At 36.1% G+C, this 23,012-nt stretch overlaps 1 protein-coding gene across 2 annotated transcripts in view; it reads left to right on the top strand.

Annotated features, from left to right (window-relative positions):
- Positions 1-551: 551 nt before the first annotated feature.
- The window catches only part of LOC106663229 (methyltransferase-like protein 9), a 173,388-nt gene continuing 150,927 nt past the window's right edge, over positions 552-23,012 (top strand). Inside the window, exons 1-2 of one of the 2 annotated variants that reach the window (XM_014387903.2) lie at positions 552-862; positions 3,412-3,566. In XM_014387903.2, the coding sequence (XP_014243389.1) occupies positions 3,426-3,566 (141 nt within the window). In that variant the 5' untranslated portion in view covers positions 552-862; positions 3,412-3,425. The remainder of the gene's footprint in view (positions 863-3,411; positions 3,567-23,012) is intronic. The other variant, XM_014387902.2, reaches the window with a different exon arrangement.

Raw genomic sequence — 23,012 nt, 5'->3', positions numbered from 1 at the left:
GTATTTTGTATATATCAACTAATTTTCTAATTTATGGTATTTTAGATAAGCAGCAATTTTTTTATGTTAAAAATTCGTCAAATCGAGATAAACATTTTTTATAGTCAACTTCATATATATGTTAATTGTTAATTTAACTTTCATTTGGTCTTTTAAGATCCCAGTGATTTTGTTAAAAAAATTGCAAATATACGGGAATTTTAATTTACTTGCTTATATTTTATACAATATCTTTAGTTTATTAACACTTAAAAATTTTGAAAATTTAAAAGGGTTAATTTAAAATTAAAAGTTAAAAAATTCCTAACTTAATTTTACGGATAAAAGGTACATTCAGCAATTGGTGGACCCAATAGACGTCCTTCACAAATTTAATTTAATTTAATTTTTATGTTTACATTAATACAAAAAAAGTCTGCCCAGGCCAGAAAAAATAAAATAAAATAAAAATAATTATTTTTTTTATAAAAGTTTTTTTCTGGTGTCCTTGTTAGATTCGAAATCGGGCGGGCGCATGGCCGTTTGGATAGCCTCCGCCAGGTCGCAGGCCCACCGCTCTCTCTATAATACTGCAGACCAACAAAGCCGTGAAACCTTTTCAGCACGTCTCTTCTCCGCAGAACCGAAAAACTCCTTCTGAAGTAGTTAAAAGTCTTCCAGGACCAGTTTTTTCCTTTTTAGGTCTTCGGAAGGTTTTTATCTTTCGCCTCAGCCTTATTTCCGACTCCCACGCCCCTCGGCCGGCCTGCTGTTATCACCGTGCAGGTTATAAACAAAACACATTGTTGTTTCTTCTGTCATTTCGCCGATTTTCCCCCTTCAGCCCGTTCTACGAAGAAGGAGCTCGTTTAAGACGAAAAAGGTACGTGCTTTTTAAAAATTATTATCGATTATTTTCTACCCGGGAAGAAATCAAAACATGGAACTTCAACTTGTTGAAGAAATCACGTTGATTAAATCTATCGAATGGATTACAACAAACAAAACACTATCGTTTCTCCTTTTATTAAGTTATTTATCATATTGCGTTTTTGTTTAATAACAACAACGCATTGTCGCGTTTCACAGTTGAGCTGTCAATCAAGGAAGCCGTTTAAATCAATATCAGGTGACGAAGTTAAATTTAGACTTCGGATCGCTTATAACTTCGCAGAACGGCAAGTTAAAATTCGCTTTGGGAGGATAATCGACTTGAGATAAATGTGTATGATTTATACTCAATTGTTGTTAGATCTGTTTATTAAAAACCTTTTGTGTAAAATCATCGAGACTAGGCGGACCAACATTCTTAGTCTAACCCGCTTGTGTACGTTTTAAATGTTAGATGTTTTTCCGTTATTTCCAGTTTCCATTTATTTTCCTATTTAGAAAATGTTTCATATAACGTCAATTTATTTGTTTAAACAGTTAATATTTACTTTTATTACTACCATATCAACAACTTGTCATACTCCCTTTATAGATCCCCCCCCCCCAATTTTACAAAATCAAAATTCTTATAACGCCTTTTTTAAGACCTTTTTTCAAGAAAATTATAACTTTGAAAACCAAAAATTGTTAAAGTATCGATAATATACATTTATTTGTTTAAATATTTGACATTACATTTTTTTCTCAAAAACTTGAACATAAATGTTATTCCTTAGATTTTAATGGCGCCCCCACCCGAAATTTTACTAAATTAAAATCGTAATAATATTCAACTATTTACATTTGTTGTTAAAAATCTTCAAAGTTATCGTTAATGTTGATTTATTTGTTTAATCTCAAGATCTTCACATTTAGTTATTCCCGTACATTTTAATGCCCACCCTGAAATTTTTATAATTAAAATTCTAATAATAATCAATTTTAATGTTTTTTTAAATAAAATATTTACATTTATTGTTAAAATTCTACAAATTTCTCGTTAATGTTGTTTTATTTGTTCAATTTCTAAACGTAATCCTGTTTTAACTACAAAACCTTTAAATATGGTCATAGTCCCGTTGATTTTAATGGCCTCCCGAAATTATATTAATATAAAATCCTAATAATAATATATTTTAAGGTCTATCTAAAATATATTGTCAAATTCAAATCCTGAACCATATTTTTATTTCAAAACCTTTACATTTAATTATAGTCTCGTAGATTTTAATACCCCCCCCCAGAAATTTTACTAAATTAAAATTTTAATAATACTCAATTTCAACGTCTTTTTAAATGAAATATTCACATTTATTGTTAAAAATCGACAAAGTTATCGCCAAAGTAGATTTTTTAGTTTAAATTCAAAACATGAACCCTGTTTTTCTTTCAAAATCTTTACATTTAATTATAGTCCCCTCGATTTTAATGCCCCCCCCCAAATTTTACTAAATGAAAATCCTAATATTAATACGTTTTAATGACGTTTTTAAATAAATAATTTACATTTATTGTTATAAATCTACAAATTTATCGTTAATGTTGTTTTATTTGTTTGTTAAATTTCTATTGTTGTTAAATTTCTAAACATAACCCTGTTTTAATTACAAAACCTTTAAATAGGATCATAGTCCCGTTGATTTTAATGGCCCCCGAAATTATACTAATATAAAATCCTAATAATAATACATTTAAGGTCTTTTTAAAATAAAATATTTCCATTTATTGTTAAAAATCTACAAATTTATCGTTAATGTTGATTTATTTGTTCAATTTCCAAATATGAACCCTCTTTTTTTTTCAAAATCAATACATTTAATATTAGTCCGGTAGATTTTAATGACCCCCAAAAGTACCCTAAATTAAAATGCTAATAATAATAATAGTAGTACATTTTTGTCTTTGTTAAATAAATTATTTACATTTATTAGTGAAATTTACAAGTTTATCGTTAAGGTTGATTTATATGTTCAATTTATATACATATTCACTTTATAGGATGAAAAAATAAATTGAAATCCTAAAAAAAATTTACTTTTTATATAAATCGTCAATCATTCTTTCATTAAAAAAAAAATTCTCCATTCCTCTCGGTTTTCTTCATATCATGTTTTTTTAACCCTTTCTCCAGTTCTCTGTCTGTCTTTCTCTCTCTCTCTCTCTCTCTCTCTCTCTCTCTCTCGCTCTCTCTCTCTCTCCCCCTCTCTCTCCCCCTCTCTCTCGCCCTCTCACTCACTCTCTCTCTTTATCTCTCACTCACTCTCTCTCTCTCTCTCTCTCTCTCTACTTTCTTTTTTATTTTCTTCTCTGTATTATCTATCCCTCTTTATTTTCTCTATCTGTTCCTCTTTCTGCCTCTTAGATATTCTGTCTGGCTCTATATCTCTATCTTTTTCCATCTCCCCTTCTCTCCCTCTCTACTCCTTTTCTCTATCTCTCTTTCCTTTTATCCCTCTCACTCTCTCGCTCTTCCGGAGTAACGTTTTTTTTTTCATATTTCAGCGTCATTACAACCAATGGGAGGTGTAACGGTTGAGAAATTCGAAACTTGCCTGCCCAGATACAACAGCATGCTGCGCCCGAGGGGGACACTGGCCAGGGCCCTTTACAACAAATATCTCTCGGACGAACACCTGGACACGATCGACAGAAACGAGGTAAGAGGCGATTGTTTTTTAAATCATTAATCTTAGCCAGTCGAAAATGCCGGACATTTGAAATTTCGTTATTGGATTCCTAAATCGATCCTTAAAACAATTGTATTGGTGCTAATGGTTTTTAGAAGCGAAAATGTAGAAACCTGAAGGGGAAAAAAGGTGCCAGAAATACACTCATTGTAGCATTTCAGTTGGTGAATTTTCGTTTTTCCCCGCCCATGCTGACATTAGCCGCCGGCAATAAAGGCTAAACAATACAGACTTCATTCTCTCTCCTTCCGCCTTCTCTGCTAATGTTTATTACATTTTGAACCCCCCCCCCTTCGACCCACCGAACCGGTAGATTTGGACTGAACGACCGTCATAATTTCAAAACCCGCTTCCTCCCCTTTCCTATTTCTACGTGCGTTTTATCCGTGGACGGCATTAATCGACGGACGTCCCTATGTGTCCTTTCGAATGTTATAAAAAAACGTATGCAATATCCGTCTCAATAAAGACTTCAATTAGCCTATTTCGCGTTGTATAGTATTTTGTTTCTTTGTTTCCCAAGTTCTACCATTTTATTAATATTTAAAAAAAAGTATTTCGACTAGCACTGCATTCATTGAGAGAAAAAAAAAAAAAAAGAGAGACATAGATAGAGAGAGAGAGAGAGAGAGAGGGGGGGTGGCAGAGAGTGATAAAGGGTGAGAGACACAGACAGACAGTCAGAGGGGGGAGAGCGAGTGAGTAAGTTAGTGACAGAAAAAGAGGAAAGAATGAGGAAAAATAGAGAAGAAGGTAGTGAGAGAGAGCGATAGAGATAAAGAATAAAAGGGAATAATAGATAGAGAGAGAGGCGAAAGATAGATAAATAGATAGATAGAAATAGAGGAGAGAGGGGGAGAGCGAGTGAGTAAGTTAGTGAGAGATAAAGAGGAACGAATAAGAAAAAAATTGAGAAGAAGGTAGTGAGGTAGAGCAGAAANAAATAAAAAAAATATATATATCAATCTATCTATTTATATATTTATTTATAGAGAGGCAAAGGTAGTGAGGGCCAGATAGACATTCTTAGAGGCAGAAAGAGAAACAGATAGAGAAAAGAAAGACGAATAATAAGAAAGAAGAATAGGAAGAAAATAAAGAGAAAGTAGAGAGAGACAACTGGAGAAAGGGTTTAAAAACATGATATAAAGAAAACAGAGAGAAATGCAGAAGAAAGGGAAAAAACGAGAGCGAAATGGAGTGTGATGGAGGGTGAGGGATGTAGATGGAGAGAGAGATGAATAAATAAATAAAAGAAAGAGAATGGGATAGAGAGAGTGAGGCAGAGGATGCGAGGGAGCGAGAATGCATAAGGGAGGGGGGAGAGAGAAAGACGAAGTGGGGTAGTGAGAAAAAAAGTAGAAGAGAGGGAGTGAGAGAGAGATCCTGTTTAAAAAAAATTATTATTAATGTTGACTTTCTTTAGTTAAATTGATAGTCTAACGAGAACTGGTTTTCCAAAATGGAATTTCGATAGCACTCCAATCAAGGCTGGAAGGATTTGATAATTAAATATCCTTTTATTTTGAATAGCTACTGTTCGGGGGAGCAGGGTGTGAAAAGGCGACCCGAAACCAAATATTGACCCTTTCACGGTTCTGAATGATAATTCATTAGCAGGTGGAATGACTCTGCGTTCGATCGAGAGGGCGTCGAGTGGTCGAGTTACTTTGTACAACAGTGTGTGGACATTACTGGCCGGTTTTTTTTTCATTAGTACCACGACTTAATTGCTTTCTCATCTAGTCTGGAAATTGTAGGTGAGTTTATGATGAGTAGTACCAAATCATGATTACGGAATACTGTGCTGTTTTATCTGCTGATTTTATTTTATCATTTTTAACAAGTATTTCAGAGATTTTATAAAGTCTACGTGTAGAATCCCGTACAAAGCGCACTAGATCCCTTCCCATGTCGACCCTAATGGTATAAAACGGGGGTAAAATAACGTTTCACTTTGAATATAAATCCGGCATTTTGGAAAGGGAGAACTCCACGGTAAAAGCATAATTATCAATAGGGAACAGCGCTGGAGTGCAGTTCTTCCTGTTTGGAAGTCGACAGGAGGAATAACTTCGTATACAGATAACTCCAGCCTGACAGACCCCTCGTTATTCGGAGGGGCGAAGTTAACATCTTCATTGATGTGAAACAGTGAAAAAGTTACTTTAACTTCACCGCGATATAAGGGTAAAAAGTAAAACAAGGCAGCCTTGTAACACGTGCGATCATTGTGATTAATATAACATGATAAAGACATGAAAATCTCATTCCTGACATAAATCCTTACTTTTGGCAATCAAGCATATTCGTCGTGTTTATTAAAACTTCAAAACCCCTTATAAAATTAGTATAGGGGTCAAAATTGATATTCCCCTAGTTGGTCTCCAGGTTCATAAGATAGACTATAATGGAAAAAGTACAAAAGGAAAGTCCTTTGACACTCCGTAGCAAAACGGAATTGTTTACCGGACGAATACAGGTTCCCAGTATATCTCACATCTCCAAAAGAGGTCTTTTTGCATTGCGCTTAACTCACTTTCACCTCCCTTCATTATAGCAGCAGGTATTCCTCAGGGCTCAATACCGGGTCCGACTATGTTTTATTAAAAAAAATGCTAGTGTACTACTCCCCTTGGACAGTCAGTGCAATATGAAGCAGATTAAATAATAAAGCGCTTCTGCTTTCGTTGGAAGATTAATGGTAAAGATTAATGTCCCCCAAAGCTTGTTGCACCCTCTTTACCAAACTAAGACCTGGATGATCCACAAAGTGTTAATTGAGGGAAGTATAAAAAGGATTCACATAGCATACTTAAGTTTTATTGTTCTTAATGTTTAAATGAAGCAGATAATTATGATCGGTATATTGATAATTTTGTTTATTGATCTATTCTACCTTAGCTAAACCGCTAACAATTATCGACAGTTCAAATATTGGTCAGTAAAATATCGATATTTTGATTATTTCGATAATAGGTATACACTGTCGGTGATATATCGCCTATTATCGATAGGGCTTATATTAGTCAGTAAACTATCGATATTTTGGTAAATTCTATAATCAATATATTCTATCGAAGCTACATTTCCAACAAATATCGATAGTATATGTATCGGTGAGTAATATATCAATATTTTGGTATTTTCGATTATCGATTTATTCCAACCTATGACCAACAAATATGAGTGCTACATATTTTGTATATTAAAATATCGATGTATAGTTCGATTATCGATTTATTTTAACCTATGGCCAACAAATATCAGTGCTACGTACAGTGAAATCCGGTTGTAATGATATTGAAGGGACCAGGAAAAATTGATCGTTATATCCGGAAATCGTTATACACGGAATGAGAGGGGGGAGGAAAAAAGCAGTTTTATAGCTTATAGTTTTATATATTATTTACTTTTAAATATAATTACATACCTAATTCAATTTTTACAAGTTAAAAAAATGAGTAATATATATTATTATAATTATACAATAAAATAAAATTAAAGGAATAGCTCATTTCCTTTTGCTTGCAAGAAGGGCCCATTAATCGGAATGTTTTTTCTTCTTTGCATCGTAAACCACTCCAAAAGAGCTGCTTCAGATCTTCGTGTTGGCGGTTACGAAGCTTTTTCTTCGATTTGACATCTTTTTCGAAAATTTATTTTATTTTATTTTCTTTTTTATTTCCAAATCGTTGATATTGTTGATTGTTAATGTTGAGCTCGGATACTAAACTTTTGATAGTTTCTCCCTTCTCAATCCTTTGTATAATTTTCACTTTTTCTTCAATTGAAAACGCGCGGCGTTTATTCGACGCCATCTCGCACAAGGAAAAAAATGAAGACTAAATCTAAATTCTCAACTCGCATTTTGAAGGAATAGTGCGCCGTAAATAGGAGGAAGGGTGTTCAAAGAAAATTGTGGATAGGGGTGGAATAAAATTCGGTGAAAAAAGGAAGGAGTCATATCTATCGAGTACAGAGTAACGATTGGAAAGACACAAGACTTGTTTACGTTTAAAAACAGAACTAGGTATTTTACGAATTATTTTTGTGTTAAATCGTTATAAACGGTATAAAAAACATTTTTCTTTAGTTTTATATCGTTATAAACACAATATCGTTATATCCAACATCGTTACATCCGGATTTATTTCTGCACTTTTACATAGCAAACCAAACTAGACACCCGTTTCACATCGCTATATCCGGACTATCCCTATAAGCGGAATCGTTATAGTCGAATTTCACTGTATTTTGTATATTAAAATATCGATGTATAGTTCGATTATCGATTTATTTTAACCTATGGCCAACAAATATCAGTGCTACGTATTTTGTATATTANGACAGTTCAAATATTGGTCAGTAAAATATCGATATTTTGATTATTTCGATAATAGGTATACACTGTCGGTGATATATCGCCTATTATCGATAGGGCTTATATTAGTCAGTAAACTATCAATATTTTGGTATATTCTTTCGAATCTATATTTCCAACAAATATCGATAGTATGTGTATTGGTGAGTAATATATCTATATTTTGGTATTTTTGATTATCGGTTTATCCTAACCTATGGCCAACAAATATCTACGTGTTTTTGTCAGTAAAATATCGATATTTTGATAATTTATTTAATAGATATACTCTATCAGTGCCTTATCGCCAACAATTATCGATAGTGCATATATTAGTCAGCAAAATTATCGACATTTTGATATATTCTATAATCATTATATTCCATCGAAGCTATATTTCCAACAAATATCGATAGTGTATGTATTGGTGAGTAATATATCAATATTTTGGTATTCTCGATTATCGATTTATTCCAACTTATGGCCAACAAATATGAGTGCTACATATTTTGGCTATTAAAATATCGTTTATCGATTTATTTTAACCTATGCCCAACAAATATCAGTGTTACGTATTTTGTATACTAAAATATCGATGTATAGTCGATTATCGATTTATTTTAACCTATGGCCAACAAATCTCAGTGCTTCGTATTTTGTCTATTAAAATATCGATGTCTGTTTCGATTTTCGATATATTCTTTGGTAGCTCTATCCACAAAAATTATCGATAGTACGTGTTTTTGTCAGTAAAATATCGATATTTTGATGAATTCTTTAATAGGTATACATTATCAATGTCATGTCGTCAACAATTATCGGTAGTGCGTATATTCGTCAATAAATTATCGATATCTTGATATATTCTATAATCATTATATTCTATCGAAGCTACATTTCCAATAAATATCGATAGAGTATGTATTGGTGTGTAATGTATCAATATTTTGGTATTTTCGATTATCGATTTATTTTAACCTATGGCCAACAAATATCAGTGCTACATATTTTGTATATTAAAATATCGATGTATAGTTCGATTATCGATTTATTCTAACCTATGGCAAACAAATACTAGATCTTCGTATTTTGTCTATTAAAATATCGATGTATAGTTTGAGGGTCGATATATTCTTTGGTAGCTTTATCCCCAAAAATTATCGATAGTACGTGATTTTGTCGGTAAAATATTGATATGTGGGTATTTTTATTTATCGATATATTCTATTGTAGCTGTATGGACTCGGAAATGCCGATATATTGCTAGATTGCGACTATACTTTATACGTCCGATAGTGTATATAAGATTAATTGATCTTTTTGGTTAGATGACCCAGGTAATATGAATAATATAAAAACCGGTGTTCTTTGTGGTTTTTTGAGATTTATAGACCCTTTTGTGTAAGGGAAAACAGCCAGGAGGAGACCAGAGGTGATCAATTTTGATCAAGTGCTGTCAACAGCTCTGAATTGTTCACTCTACAAAACATATGTCAGCACTAGGATTGTTACCGCCCATATCTGGTCGGCCTGTTGTCCCCTATGATCACATATTCGTTCACTACATTTCGATTTCAGTCTTCAGGCCAATAAAGTTAAGCATTTCGCTATTCACTTGACATAGGGGTGTTGCTCAGAAATTCTTTTTAAAAAAAGTAACCGATGGGTTTTTCGCCCGAGCCTTGAAAAACGAGTCCTTCCTCAAAGGGGCGATAGAATTTTATTACTTAATCTCTGTCTCTCTCGTCAAGAAGCCCGGGACACCTTCCACCGGAATTTTTACGACCGGCTTACACCGCTGCCCCCCTCGCGGGGCGGTGGTTAAGTTATCCGGTAACAAGCCAACCTTGTTAAAAATGATTAAACACGTACTTGAAATTCAAAGTTCCTTTTTTTACCCCTGCCCTGTTTAAAAATTTGCCTTCAAATTAAAAACACAAGCATTTATCGCCTGATCTGCTTATTTACTTTATTCCAGGTTTCTCTGAATTCCTGATCTTACTATTATTTATTCGACGTTTATTAAGACGAGTGTTGTCGACTTCATTAGGCTTCACGGCTTGTCTCATTTTAAATGATTATACAAAAATAGATTTAAAAGGTTTTTTGTGCAAATTTCTAATCCTTGAAATTGCATCAAAACATCGATTCACCAAATCGTCTTCCATCATCATTCCACAATTCCCCTCTTCAGAGGAACCTGGCACCTAGGTTTCCTCTATAAACTTAAACAAATCCTAACATTGGTGTAAAAAGTAGAAGACAAAACAGAATGTACATAAAAAAAATGTAAAAAAATCTTTCTTAACTGTTCATCTACAAGTTGCTACCAACCACTCAAGTCAGATAGTTAGGGCCACACTTACACTGCAGATTGATGTTGAAAAACCCACACAACTTTACAGGAGACTTGGACAACCAAGACTTTTAGGACAGAAACCTGTATTGACTGTTAAAAGTGAATCAGCGGTATGCAAATGCAAGATTGGTGAGACCACTTTGGACATAAGGAGCGGCATAATAACCTCACTACTTTGGACATAAGGAGTGGAACTACTGAAGTCATATATTCAGGGACATACTTAGACTGCAGACTGATGTTGGAATACGTACACAACTTAATAGGAGACTTGGACAACCAAGTCTTTTAGGGCAGCAACCTGTCAACCAGCAGTATAAAAGATTGGTACGACTATTTTGGACATACGGAGTGGAACTGGGGCAGGCATCCAACATCCAGCGCATCCAATCCTTCCAATCAACGTCCTCAGACAAATCGTCAGAGCTCATCATTCCATCATTAACCTCACCACTTTGGACAAAAGGAATGGAACTACCCAAGTCAGATATTCAGGGCCACACTTAGACTACAGACTGATGTTGGAATACGTACACAACTTAACAGAAGACTTGGACAACCAAGACTTTTAGGACAGAAACCTGTACTGACTATTAAAAGTCAACCAGCAGTATAAAAGATTGGTGCGACCACTTTGGACACACGGAGTGGAACTGTAGGGTTCTGCCAGGCATCCAGCATCTAGTGCATCCGATCTTTCCAATCAAAAGTCCTCAGACAAATGGTCAAAGCTCATCATTACATCATTAACCTCACCACTCTGGGCATAAGGAGTGGAACTACTCAAGTCACATATTCAGGGTCACACTTAGACTGCAGACTGATGTTGGAATGCATACACAACTTAATAGGAGACTTGGACAACTAAGTCTTTTAGGACAACAACCTAAAATTCATCCAGCAGTATACAAGAGTGGTGAGACCACTTTGGACATAGGATTGGAATTGTAGGGTTCTTCCAGGCATCCAGCATCCAGTGCATCCTGGAAAAAGTCCTCAGATAAATCGTCAACGCTCATCACCACTTTGTACGTGAGGGGAGGAACTACCCAAGCCAGATACTTTGGTCTGTACCTAGACAGCAGACTGCCCTGGACTTCTTACACAAGGCAAAAGCAGCAACAACTTAACAGAAAACTTAAACAAATACGAATTCATTTAGGACAGATTTTTTTTTTGGCCGTCAAAAACTCAACTAACTCTACACAATATGTATGTGTGTCATCTTTGGACATATTGATTGTGGGGTTCCACCAAGCCATGTACCCATGTTTATCTATAATCATGGGACAAAATGTCAAAGCCCGTTAAGCCTCTCTACATTTTTCCATCTACAAGTCGCCTAAAACGATGGCCTCGAGACTTCCTCGCCCATTAATCCATCAAATCGAGTCGTGTCGTCTCGCTTTCCCTGGGTCGGCATTGTAAAACATGAAGGTCTAATAACAACTAAAATGGCCTAGCATTGTAAAACACGTTGGTGGCAATAATAGCAAAGTTTCGATCCGCTAATCGTCTCTAATTAGAAACGTGTCGTCAAACCTTCTCGACGGTTTAGACACGGGCTTCCCCCCTCGGGGGACGAATCGATTCGCAGGTCCGAGTTTCGCAAAGATGAAATTATCCGCCGTGTAATAACAAACACAGGATGGTTAAATAAAATCCGGGACAATGACGGATTATTAAGCGATAAAACTTGAAACCCGCTTTGAGACTTTTATCGGCTATGAATAATGACGACTGGAGGATTTGTCCGTAAGGTCGGATCCTCTACATAAAAATCAATTTCGAAATTTAATCTGTTTTTACTTTATAAAACTGTGCTTACGTGTTGTTTTGTAATTAGAGATTTAATAGCTTTTTAAATTATCCAACATGATCGGCTCTGATGTTCATTGCATAAGCATGAGTGAACCATAAATTCGTTTTTTAAAATATAAAATAAAGTTTTTACTTTGTATAAAGATCTTGGATTAAATCCGGGGGGATCACATCATGTAGTCCGACTCTATCTGATATCTGTGTACGCAGCAGCATCTCACCCTGAAGAAGCAGTCAGGAGTGCAAAATAGGGTAATTTTGCAGGATTCGTTTAAGTGCCTCGTTTCAACACTATTAACAGAATGGGCCCCATGTACGAACGCACCCTGATCGAGGAATGAAGGGAATACATAGAAAAAAGAAAGAGGGATGGAAAAAAAGAGCACAAAGATAGAGGCAGAGAAAGATTTTTATGGTAGAAAGAAAGATAGAACGAGAAAAAAGAGACGGAACTAGTAAAAAAATTGGAGGGGAAGAGAGAGAAGGAAGAAAGGTAGAAAGAGAAAGAGCAAGTGAGAGGTAAGGAGAGATAGAGAGAAAAAGTAAGAGGTTGGTAAAGAAAGGGTGTGCGGGAGAGAGATACATATTGACAGAAAGAAAGGTAGAAGAGAAGTAGACTAGAAAGAGAGAACAGGGGGAAGAGAGAGAGGTCATGGACAAAGGGAGAGTGGGAAAGCGAGAGAGAGAGAGAAAGAAAGGTAGAGAGAGAGAGAAAAAGAAAGGTAGAGAGATAGAGACGGGTCATAAAGAAAACAGGAATGAAGAGAAAAAGAAAGGGAGAGAGAGAGAGAGGTAGAGAGGAGTGAGTGAGGATGAGAGAGAGAAAAGGGGAAGAGAGAAGGGGAAAGATAGATCTCGAAAGATGGATTAGAAGAAGGTCAGAGTAGTAGAGTTATAAAAAGAGACAGACCGAGAAAACAATGAGCATTACACATAGGAACACATAAAGGAAAAAAGATGGAGAAAAAGTGAGAGAAAGCTGCGAAAGATAGAGATTTTTAGAAGTAGATAGAAAAACAGACGAAAAACAGAGAGGAATAAATAGAAGAAAAAATAAAGAAAGGTGGAAAAAATTAAGTAGGAGATAAATATAGATGATAGATAGTTAGGGATAGAAAGAATGAAAGAGAGTAAGAGAGAGAGAGAGAGAGAGAGAGAGAGAGAGAGAGAGTGAAAGAGAGAGAGACAGAGAAAACAGAGAAAAATAAGAAAGATTAGAAAACTGTGAGATAAAGAAAGAGAGAAAAGTTTAAAGATAAATTCCTAGGGGGAGACAGCCGTATCTATCAGAGTTCGAATCCCTGCACCGCCCATGGCTTTTTAATTTAGAAAGGTTTGACCACTAGTTAGCGGCACCTTACGGATAGTTGTGCGTTAAGCCCTCTTCTTTAGTAATTATTTATTACCTCCGCAGGTTTAGCTTTATTATAGAATTATAGAATGTCACTGTTTTTTTTTGTTTTTTTTATAAATTGATAATTAAAGTGTCGTTGTGTCAGGGTGGAGTTGCGGTGGAATAGGAACGAAGAAAAGAGTCAACAAGTGAGACGGTAAACCTCCCCCTCGGCTGGGAGCACTCTCGGACACTCCCGAGACTTGATTTATCGCTTCATTTACACTCGTTCCCGATTGTCTCCGAGCCGTGAGCCGAGCCTTCTCCTTTCCTCGTTTTTTGGTTTTTGGAAATTTTTCGCGGAGAGTTTTTTTAAACCGTCCCAACAAATATTGTCAAATACTTCCGAAGCTGTATCCTCCCGGGGGGAAGACGGAAATGCTCAGTGTGAACAGAGTAACAAAGAACATCTCCAAAACTGCTTAGGTCCTGATTATATACATTTTTTTATATACAAAAAGTAATGGTTTAGGCTATTTAGAGTGTCCGCATATACTGACAAATTTCGAACGTACATACATTTGAGAATATTACTTACAAAAATTTCAACAGGCATGCTAATGTAATAAAATTGGACTGCTCTAAGAATTTCTTATACACCTCTTCTTTCTTTGTCTAGTGTCTGTCCGTCGGTCTGTCTCTCTTTCTCTTTCTCTCTCTCTCACTCTCACTCTCACTCTCACTCTCACTCACTCACTCACTCACTCTCGCTCTCTCTCTCACTCTCTCTCTCTCTCTCTCTCCCGCTCCCTCTTGCTCTCCCTCTCTCTCTGTCCCATTCATCTCTTTTTCCCTTTGTTCTGAATTTAGCTCTCTTACGGTAAGAGGGAAAAAGCGCTGAAAAAAGGTAATAATAAACTTCTTTTTTATTTTTTTACATATTCTTCTTGTTTACTGGTTTCCATGTTTTTCATCCCCTCTTTCCATTTCTCATCACTCCCACGCTTTCCCTCTCATCTCTTTTTTCCCTTTGTTTTGAATTTATCTCTCTTACGGTAAGAGGGAAAATGCGCTGAAAAAAAGGTAATAAACTTGGTTTTATTTTTTTCATATTCTTTCTGCTTGTTTACTGGTTTTTCATGTTTTTCATCCCCTATTTCCGTTTCTCATCACTCTCTATCTCTCCCGCTCCCCACCCCTTTTCCTTTTTCTTTCTTTCTGTTCTTTCTTTCATCTTTTTGTTTTCTTGGTATTTCCCTGTTTCTACCTNTCTCTCTCTCTCTCTCTCTCTCTCTCTCTCTCTCTCTCTCTCTCTCTCTCTTTCTCTCTCTCCACTATCAATTCTACCTATCTATATCCATGGTAGGATCCAAGATTGTCGTCTAAAAAACGCCTGTTTGTAAACTTGTTTATTTCAATGGTACTTTACTTACGGTTTTTTTACTTTGTTACTTATGTTATATTAATAAAAATACAAGGATATAATTTTCATAATTAATCGAGTCAATATGAGCAAAATATTCCAACTTGATGGAAATTATCGCAGGTATTTCTTTTGCCTTTTTTACTCGGCGGTAATCCACTCGATAGGAACGTCCCTCGGCGTATTGCAAATTTGGCGTATATCCTTTACAAATTTAATTTCTCCCGTACAATGCCTGGATAAAGGGCATGCGAAGTGGGCGAAGACAAAGGAGGCAGTAAACAGCCAATCGTCGCCCTCAAAGCCTTATGTATATTATATAACCCCACGGCTCGCAAATCCAGCTCGATCAAAAGGCGAAGAACAAGGCGTAAAACAAAGGCGACGAATAAAATGTACATCGGGTGCGTTTATTTTTAACCGAACGTCGACTTTCCCTTGGAAACTATTCGATTAGGTGACATTCCAACGGCAGGTGTTTTTTTTACCACTACATTTGCGGAATATTTTACAGCCGTGGGATGAGGGCATGAATAGATTTATTGATGTACAAAGCGATCTCCCGATGAACCTGGTTCACTTGCCCTCGCTGTGTTTGATATGGCAGATGTGATGAAAACAGCGAGTGTAGGCGGACCAGCGTAATAGGGGGTGAACTGTAGGTTGATCAACCCCCAGCCTCCAGACAAAATCTCACAAGTCTATTTGTATCTTTTATTATCCCAGATACAAAAAATCGACAAATCTGTACAGACAGTTGAAACCAATGTATTTGTTACAGAAAGAGAGAGTAGACGAGGCCTCCCTGACCATCTCATTCCTCTCTAATACGCTCTTTCTTTTTTCTGTTTTTCTCTGTTTTCTTAATTTGCCTTTCTTTCAGTGAGAGGGGGGAGCGATGGAAAAAAGGCTATGAAAAACTGATTTTTTATTTTTGTCATATTCTTCTTCGTTTACTTGTTTTCATGTTTTTCATTCCCTCTCTCCTTCTCTCTCTTTCTCTCTCTCTCTCTCTCTCTCTCTCTCTCTCTCTCTCTCTGCTCCTCTTCTCTATTTTCTTTCTTCCTTTTTATTTTTTCTGTTCTCTTAGTTTTTCTCTCTTTCTGCCTCTATATTGTCGGCCCTCTCTATCATTCTGTCTGTCTTTCTCCACTCTCTTTTTTCTTTGTTTCTTCAATCTGTCCCTCTTTCGGTGAGAGAGAGAGAGACCGATGGAAAAGGGGAATGAAAAACATCTTTTTTATTTTTTTACGTATTCCTCTCTCTTTACTCTCTTCATGTTTTTCATTCATTCCTTTTCTCCATCACTCTCCGTTCCCTCTTGCACCCTCTCTCTCTCTCCCTCTATGTCCCTTTCTCTCCCACCCTTTCATTGTTTCTTTCTTTACTTTTTGTTTTTCCCTATTTTCTTGGTCTTTCTCTCTTTCTGGCTCTAAGAATCTCCGCCAGGCTCTCTCTATCTTTCTCCATCTCTCCCTCTCTCCCTCTCTCTCTCCCTCTCTCCCTCTCTCTCTCTCCCTCCCCTCCCTCTACGTCCCTTTCTCTCCCATCCTTTCCTTTTTTCCTTCTTTACCTTTTGTTTTTCTCTATTTTTTGGGTCGTTCTCTTTTTCTGTCTCTAAGAATCTCTGCCTGGCCCTATCTCTCTTCATCTCTCACTCCTCCCCTCTCTCTCTCACCCCTCCCTCTACGTCCCTTTCTCTCCCACCTTTTCCTTTTTTCTTTCTTTACTTTTTGTTTTTCTCTATTTTTGGGTCGTTCTCTTTTTCTGTCTTTAAGAATCTCTGCCTGGCCCTATCTCTGTTTCTCCATCTCTCACTCACTCTCTCTCTCATTTTTTCTGGGTTTTCTTAGTCCTTCTCTTTTTCTGCTTGTAAGTTCCTGTCCCCCTCTATCATACTTTATATATCTCTTTCTCACTCTTTCTCCCTTTCTTTCTTTTATTATCCCTGTTCTCAAAAATTAAGTGAAAATCTGTTTTTGTATTCTTTTTCGTTTATTTGTTTTCTTTTTTTATTCCTTTTCTCCATTACTGTTCCTCAGTGTCTCACTCTCTTTTCTTTTCTCCCCCTCACTCCCCCCCCCCTTTGTTCTTCTTTTCATCCTTTTTCACTCAAGAAGATAAAACGCTGCCAATCCGGTATAGTTAAAAAATTAACAAAATAAAACCTGACCGATCATTAAAGAATGTGAATTAAGGAACCGTGTTTGACACCAAAACAGCGAGGATAGGCGGACCAGGATCGAATATATTACATCACTCATCATCCGACAGGCCTCAAGAAGAAATCTCAAACCGTAATGATTTGTTTAAACAGTCCGTAGATAGCAGGCGTTACGTTCGAGGTTGGTGGAGAGGTCGTTCGCACGGCATGGAACACGTCTCAATAATTACACTAATTGCACCTCCGTGACCTGATCCGAACCTAATTAAGAGCGGTAATCATCTCCAAATCATTTATTAGAGTTCTCACGGCCCCCACTCTCGCCGGGGGGAAAGGTGATAATGGAGGAGGTGTGGCTTGTATGTTCTTTTCACCGATTAGGAGCATCACGCCGGCCACGATACACTCGCCGAGGCCCGGCCAAATGTAACATGAGACTTTCGATTGTCGTAGAGAGCAGGTGTTCCCCCTGGCCCGAAACGTCGATTTCGCATTTCTCAGCGTTCAAACGGTGGAAATAACATTGTTTCTTGAAACCAAACTTGGATCCCCTTTGATGGTCGTGGCAAGAGGTGAAAAGATTTCCCTACGAAAGAACCTAAATCAGATCCTTTCATTGCACATCAGTAGTTGTTTATTATTGTTATACCTTAAGCTTAGTTCACACTAGGTTCAAAGTTGCTCCTCTTTGTTGGGAACAGAGCTGATTCAATGTTGGGTCTGTTTGAGGCCTGCCCCGCAACAATGTCACTTCAAAACTACACAGGCCTAATTTTCCCTCCTTTTTGCCATTTTTCAAATTCCAAGATAGGAAGTTGGTGTCCGAGTGGATCGAGGTCACGATAGCTCAAGTGGTAGAGCAGCGGCGTATCAAGCCGAAGGTCGTAGGTTCGAATCCCGCTCGTGACACTGACTTTTTTATCTCAACTAAAAGCCTTAATTAATTGAATGATATTAATTGCATTCTTCAAGGTTAGTATAAATTAATTCATTTTTATCTCACTATTAATACATGAAAAAACTCCTCAAAGTGATAAAAGGCATTACAGTGAGTAAAATTGTTATTTTAAGTTTAAATTTTTGTTCTGATAACAGTTTGACATCATCTGGTAGTTTAGTACAAAAATTGGCAGTCCAATATTTACAAGAATTTTTGATCTTTTAAGGTTCAGCCGTTCAGGAACTATTTTATTACAGTTTCTCGTACAGTGTTTATGTACAGAATCAATTTTTTTTTTGAAGTCTCACGTTGTTTGTAATACATTACGCATTGTAAAATATCTAAGCTGGGATTATTACAAAAATTTACAGTCCAATATTTACAAGAGTTTTCGCATCTTTTAAGGTTCAGCTGCTCAGGAACTTCAGGCAAAAAATTCCACCCACTTGTAATATAACTTACCATTTAATTGGCCATAAAATTTTCTCAAAAAGAGAAAATTTATATCATTTTAGTGTTACAGTTTTGGCTTGTGGCGATGATGATGACGCATTCTTTATACAATGACAGGCAAAAATTCCACCCAATGTAATATTACTTGATTTGTATATATTTTTATATGATAATCAATGTTTCACGTTTTTTAACGTTTAATAATTGAGACTTTGTCTAAAAAAGTTTAAAAAAATTGCTAATGGAAAAAAGACGGACAGATAAAATTTGCTTTAATTAGATATTTAATTAGCATTTCAATATGGCGTATTTCCTCCTCTTGCCTTAATTACATCTCGACGACGCCTCGGTAGACTTTTTACCAGTCTGGAAATGTCGCTTTGCTGGAGGTTAACCCATTCTTCACGAAGACTCTTTTCAAGATCGTGGAATGGGATGGAAGTGATGGACTTTTGAGGTTATCCCATAAATGTTCGTTGGGGTTCAAGTCTGGAAAACGGGCTGGCCAAGCTAAGACTTTGATGTGATGATGTTTAAGGTAAATTTGTACCATGCGAGCGACATGTGGGCTCATCGTGCATTAGAATAGGATTGTCGCTGATTTCATCGAGGATAGGCAACGCATGATGTTCCAAAATGTCATCTACATAGCGAGTGACTGACAAAGACCCTCCATGAACAACAACCAACTCTGTCTGACCATCCGCCTACAGCATCACTGAACTACCTGGAAAAAATTACAGGCTTCGTACTTTTCATTTCGCTTTCTCCACACTTTTTCACGCCCATCTGCAGGTCGTAGAGCAAATCTACATTCATCTGTAAAAAGTACAGCAGATCAATCGGCCAGAGGCTGTGTTCTCGAGCAAATGCGAGCCGTGCAACCCTGTGTTCTGGTCAATTCTGGTCCTTATACGGGGCGAAAAGCCATCAGTCCATACTGATTTAACCTTCTTCGATCATTGCGTTTAGAAATTTGGACACCTCGAACTTCCTGGGGATGAACTGCTTGAACAACAGTAAGGTGCCGGTTTCCCAAAATTCCTAAAGTCAAAAAACGGCCATCCTGTGGTAATGTTACCCTAGGGCGTTCAGAACCGAGCCTTCTACGGTAGGACCCAGTTTCTCGAAAACTCTAACGGCGTCTCGCAGAGTTTCGTAGGGAACTTCGTTGGCAATAGCCGCATACCTGATGGCACGTCCATCGTCAATAAGTGCCACACCACGCCCAACATCCTCATCACAATGTTTGCAGTTTTAAGTTTAAAAATTGAAATTAAGAAAACAAAGGTGTAAACGAAACAGTTTATTATCTTCATCCTTCTTTTGGATTAACGATTAAGTGTGTTTACCTCTAATTGATATTCCCAATTTAAAACATAGCATAAACAAATATTCATTGGTAAAAACAATGAGAAAAATTAAGGGCAGAATTTTCTTTTATTGAGTAAATGAAAAAAAATCAATTTGGTTGAATTTTTTGCCTGTCAGTGTATTTTATTACTGTTTCTGTTATAGTGATTAGGTACAATGTTCAATATTATTTAATATCTCACTTTGTTTACAACCACGCATTACACATTGTAAAATATATAAGCTGGGTAATGTCAAAATGTTTAATCTAGTAAATGTTTCTTTGCAACATTCCCTATACTTTAAATTCCATAAAAGTCTGATAGCTTTACGTTGTTTTTCGAAGATTAGTTTAGCATGAGTAGAGTGTCCCCAGACCGGTAAGGCATAAACAAAATACGATTGCAAACAAGAAAAATAATCATTAATTGAAACTCTATGAGATACATTACATTTGAGACTTCTCAGTAAAAATAATAGTTTGGTAAGTTACATCCCAAGAGAGATATGAATCTATAACCACACCCGAGTGTTTTATTGGTTGATGGTCGGTTAATAAATTATTTCTTGAATTAGAAGTTTTCAGAATCATAATCTTTATCTTCTCTTTGTTTAGCAATAGACCATTCTCAATGAACCACTTTTCCAAATTAGATTTCAAGTTCATTATTTTGTTCGATCAGCTCTATCTCGGTCCTTTCAACTGAGATGCAATCATCAGCATACTACGTAAAGAGAATTGTGGGAAAGTAATTGTAAAGGTCATTCGTGAAAATTATGTACAATATGGGGTCTAGAATGAAACCATGAGGCTCAAGGGTGGGGTTTGTTGGACAAGGAATTTCAGGGTAAACGGGAGTCGTTGTGGAGGATAGTATTTAAGAAATAATATGTATTTTTTTTGGCCAGGTTTATGTTCAATATGCACAGCCTCTACGGTCAATTCCGTTCTTTTTTTAAACAAATTAAAAATTCTGACTGTTGAAAAACTTGAAAATACCACCTGATCTCTAAAGCGTTTTCTTTCGTCTTCCTCCTGAATCCCCGGGTTATTATTGAGGTAGGTATGTGTCTGGTGGCATAAACGCCGGACACCCGTGGTGGTGTCACACAAAAACTGGTCGGGAGGGCAATTTTGAAAAAAAGTCAAACAATCCTCTCAAGGATGCAGGTTATCTCTTCCTAAGACGCTTGGATTTGCACAATTCTTCTGTTTTTTCTCATATTCTTTAATTGCGTTCTATTGAAAAGAAGATGGCTTTTCGGCGGGATTGAATTTCGAGTAATCTAAAGGTCCCCTTGTTCTTCTTCTTCAAACCGCATGCTTCGTCCCGCCCGGGCGAAAATATTGGTGCGTTTTTGTTTTTTTAATAGTGAAATTTAAGTCTTGATTTCACCGGCGTCTGACTCACGGCTGAGTCAACTTCCGGATGCTTCACGGGACTTCTACTTACCCCATTATAAGTTAATTAAGGGGTAATTAACACCGGGCTTGCACCTGACTCGATCCGCCGGGCACTTCCGTCGAAAATAGGAGAGATTTCACAACTTCCTGACCTCAATTTGCATTAGACTTGAAAAATTAATAAAAAACAAATTATAAAACAGCGAAAATGTTCTGTCAACATACTAACTTAGTTAATTTACTTAAAAACAGAACCATTTTCTACATTATGTCCTTGAAACTAGTTCCTTTATAGGCCTATTAATCTCTAATGACAGGAATTATAAAAACCTGTTCTGATGGTAAAAAAGGATATTGTTTCTTCTTAGATCTTGTCAAACAGAACCGGCTTATTTTACTGTCATCCAACAAGAATTCTTCTTTCTTTTATTTCCATTCAGGATTTACATATGCGTATACTGTTCTTATGCTTTCCCCTCTAGGCATTTAACATTGCAAATCGTATTTGTAAGCTTTTACTTCGTCTTGTAAAATTTCAACGGTCAGAAATAATCGGTTTTCATGAACCTCAACAGCTCTTTCCTTACTTCGAGGTTTTATCTCGATGATTTGTTAGATGGATTCTTCTTCATTCAATACGATTTTTTCTTTCAATGTTTTTCCAAATCGAGAAACATCAATGTTTCAGGATATTTTTCATGGTGGATGTTTGATGTCGTTTTTAACCTTGCTCTTTCGTGCAGGATTTCTTTAGGATTGATTCTTGTTAAAAAGGAATTTTGTGTTATTCTACATCGATTCTCTTATTGAATTCGATGTTTCTAGATATTTTTCAAAAGAGATTTTCGTGGTCGATATTTATTAAAAATGTATTTTTGTACTCTGTATTTTATTCGATGCTTTCAAGATTTATTTTTAGTTTCGATATGTATTCGATTAGTTTCGAGATCGATTTTTATGTTCCATATACACGATTTTTTCTAAATTTGATTTCTGTTCAATATGTATTCAGATTGCTTTTTTGCAGATCGATTATTGTATAGAAATCGATTTTTCTAGATGATATTTAAAATCAATTTGCGTGTTTGACAAAGATCATTAGATTTTTCTGTTCTACTTTTTATTGGATGCTTTCAAGATCGATATTTATGTTTGATTAGGGATGGTTAGGGTGTGGTTTGTTTATTTTTTTACTTTTATATGGTTACATTTTTTTTTTGCCTTATGATCTATGCATATTAACCATGGTGACGAATTCTTATATGTGTGTTCATATTTGGGGGGGGGGTTATCGTGAAAAAAAGGGCCAGAGGCGACGGTGGGAATCGAACCCACGACCGCGGCGTCTATGAGCCTCACGCTAACCACTCGGCTACCGCGGTCCCCTACATTCTTTTTGTTAAAATGTTTAAACATAAAAATTTTGATAATATACTTTGTTTGTTTAAAGAATTGTTTTGTCTTTGTACAATAAACATAGAGAGGTTCTGTTCCGTTCTTATTTCTGAATACTTGTATCACACCGTTGTAATTATCCTCACAATATATATATATATGCGATTCTTTCCAAATAGTTTTTTTTTGTCCATATGTTCGATTCTTTCTAAGCAGGTTGTTTATGGTAGATATTTATTCTATATGAAAGTTTTCTGCTGTATATTTTATTCGATTCTTTCAAGTTCGATTTTTTCTACTTTATATTTGATTCCATACTTTCAAAATCGATTTGTATTTGATTCTTTCAAGATGAGTTGTATTTATGAGTTCGATGTTTTCTCATGATAGATATAATTATTTGTAAA

Source organism: Cimex lectularius, unplaced genomic scaffold, assembly GCF_000648675.2.
Source record: "Cimex lectularius strain Harlan isolate CLEC.00 unplaced genomic scaffold, Clec_2.1 scaffold185, whole genome shotgun sequence".
Lineage (NCBI taxonomy): Eukaryota > Metazoa > Arthropoda > Insecta > Hemiptera > Cimicidae > Cimex > Cimex lectularius.
Note: the sequence above shows the minus strand (reverse complement) of the source record. Positions and strands in the feature narration are given on the sequence as shown.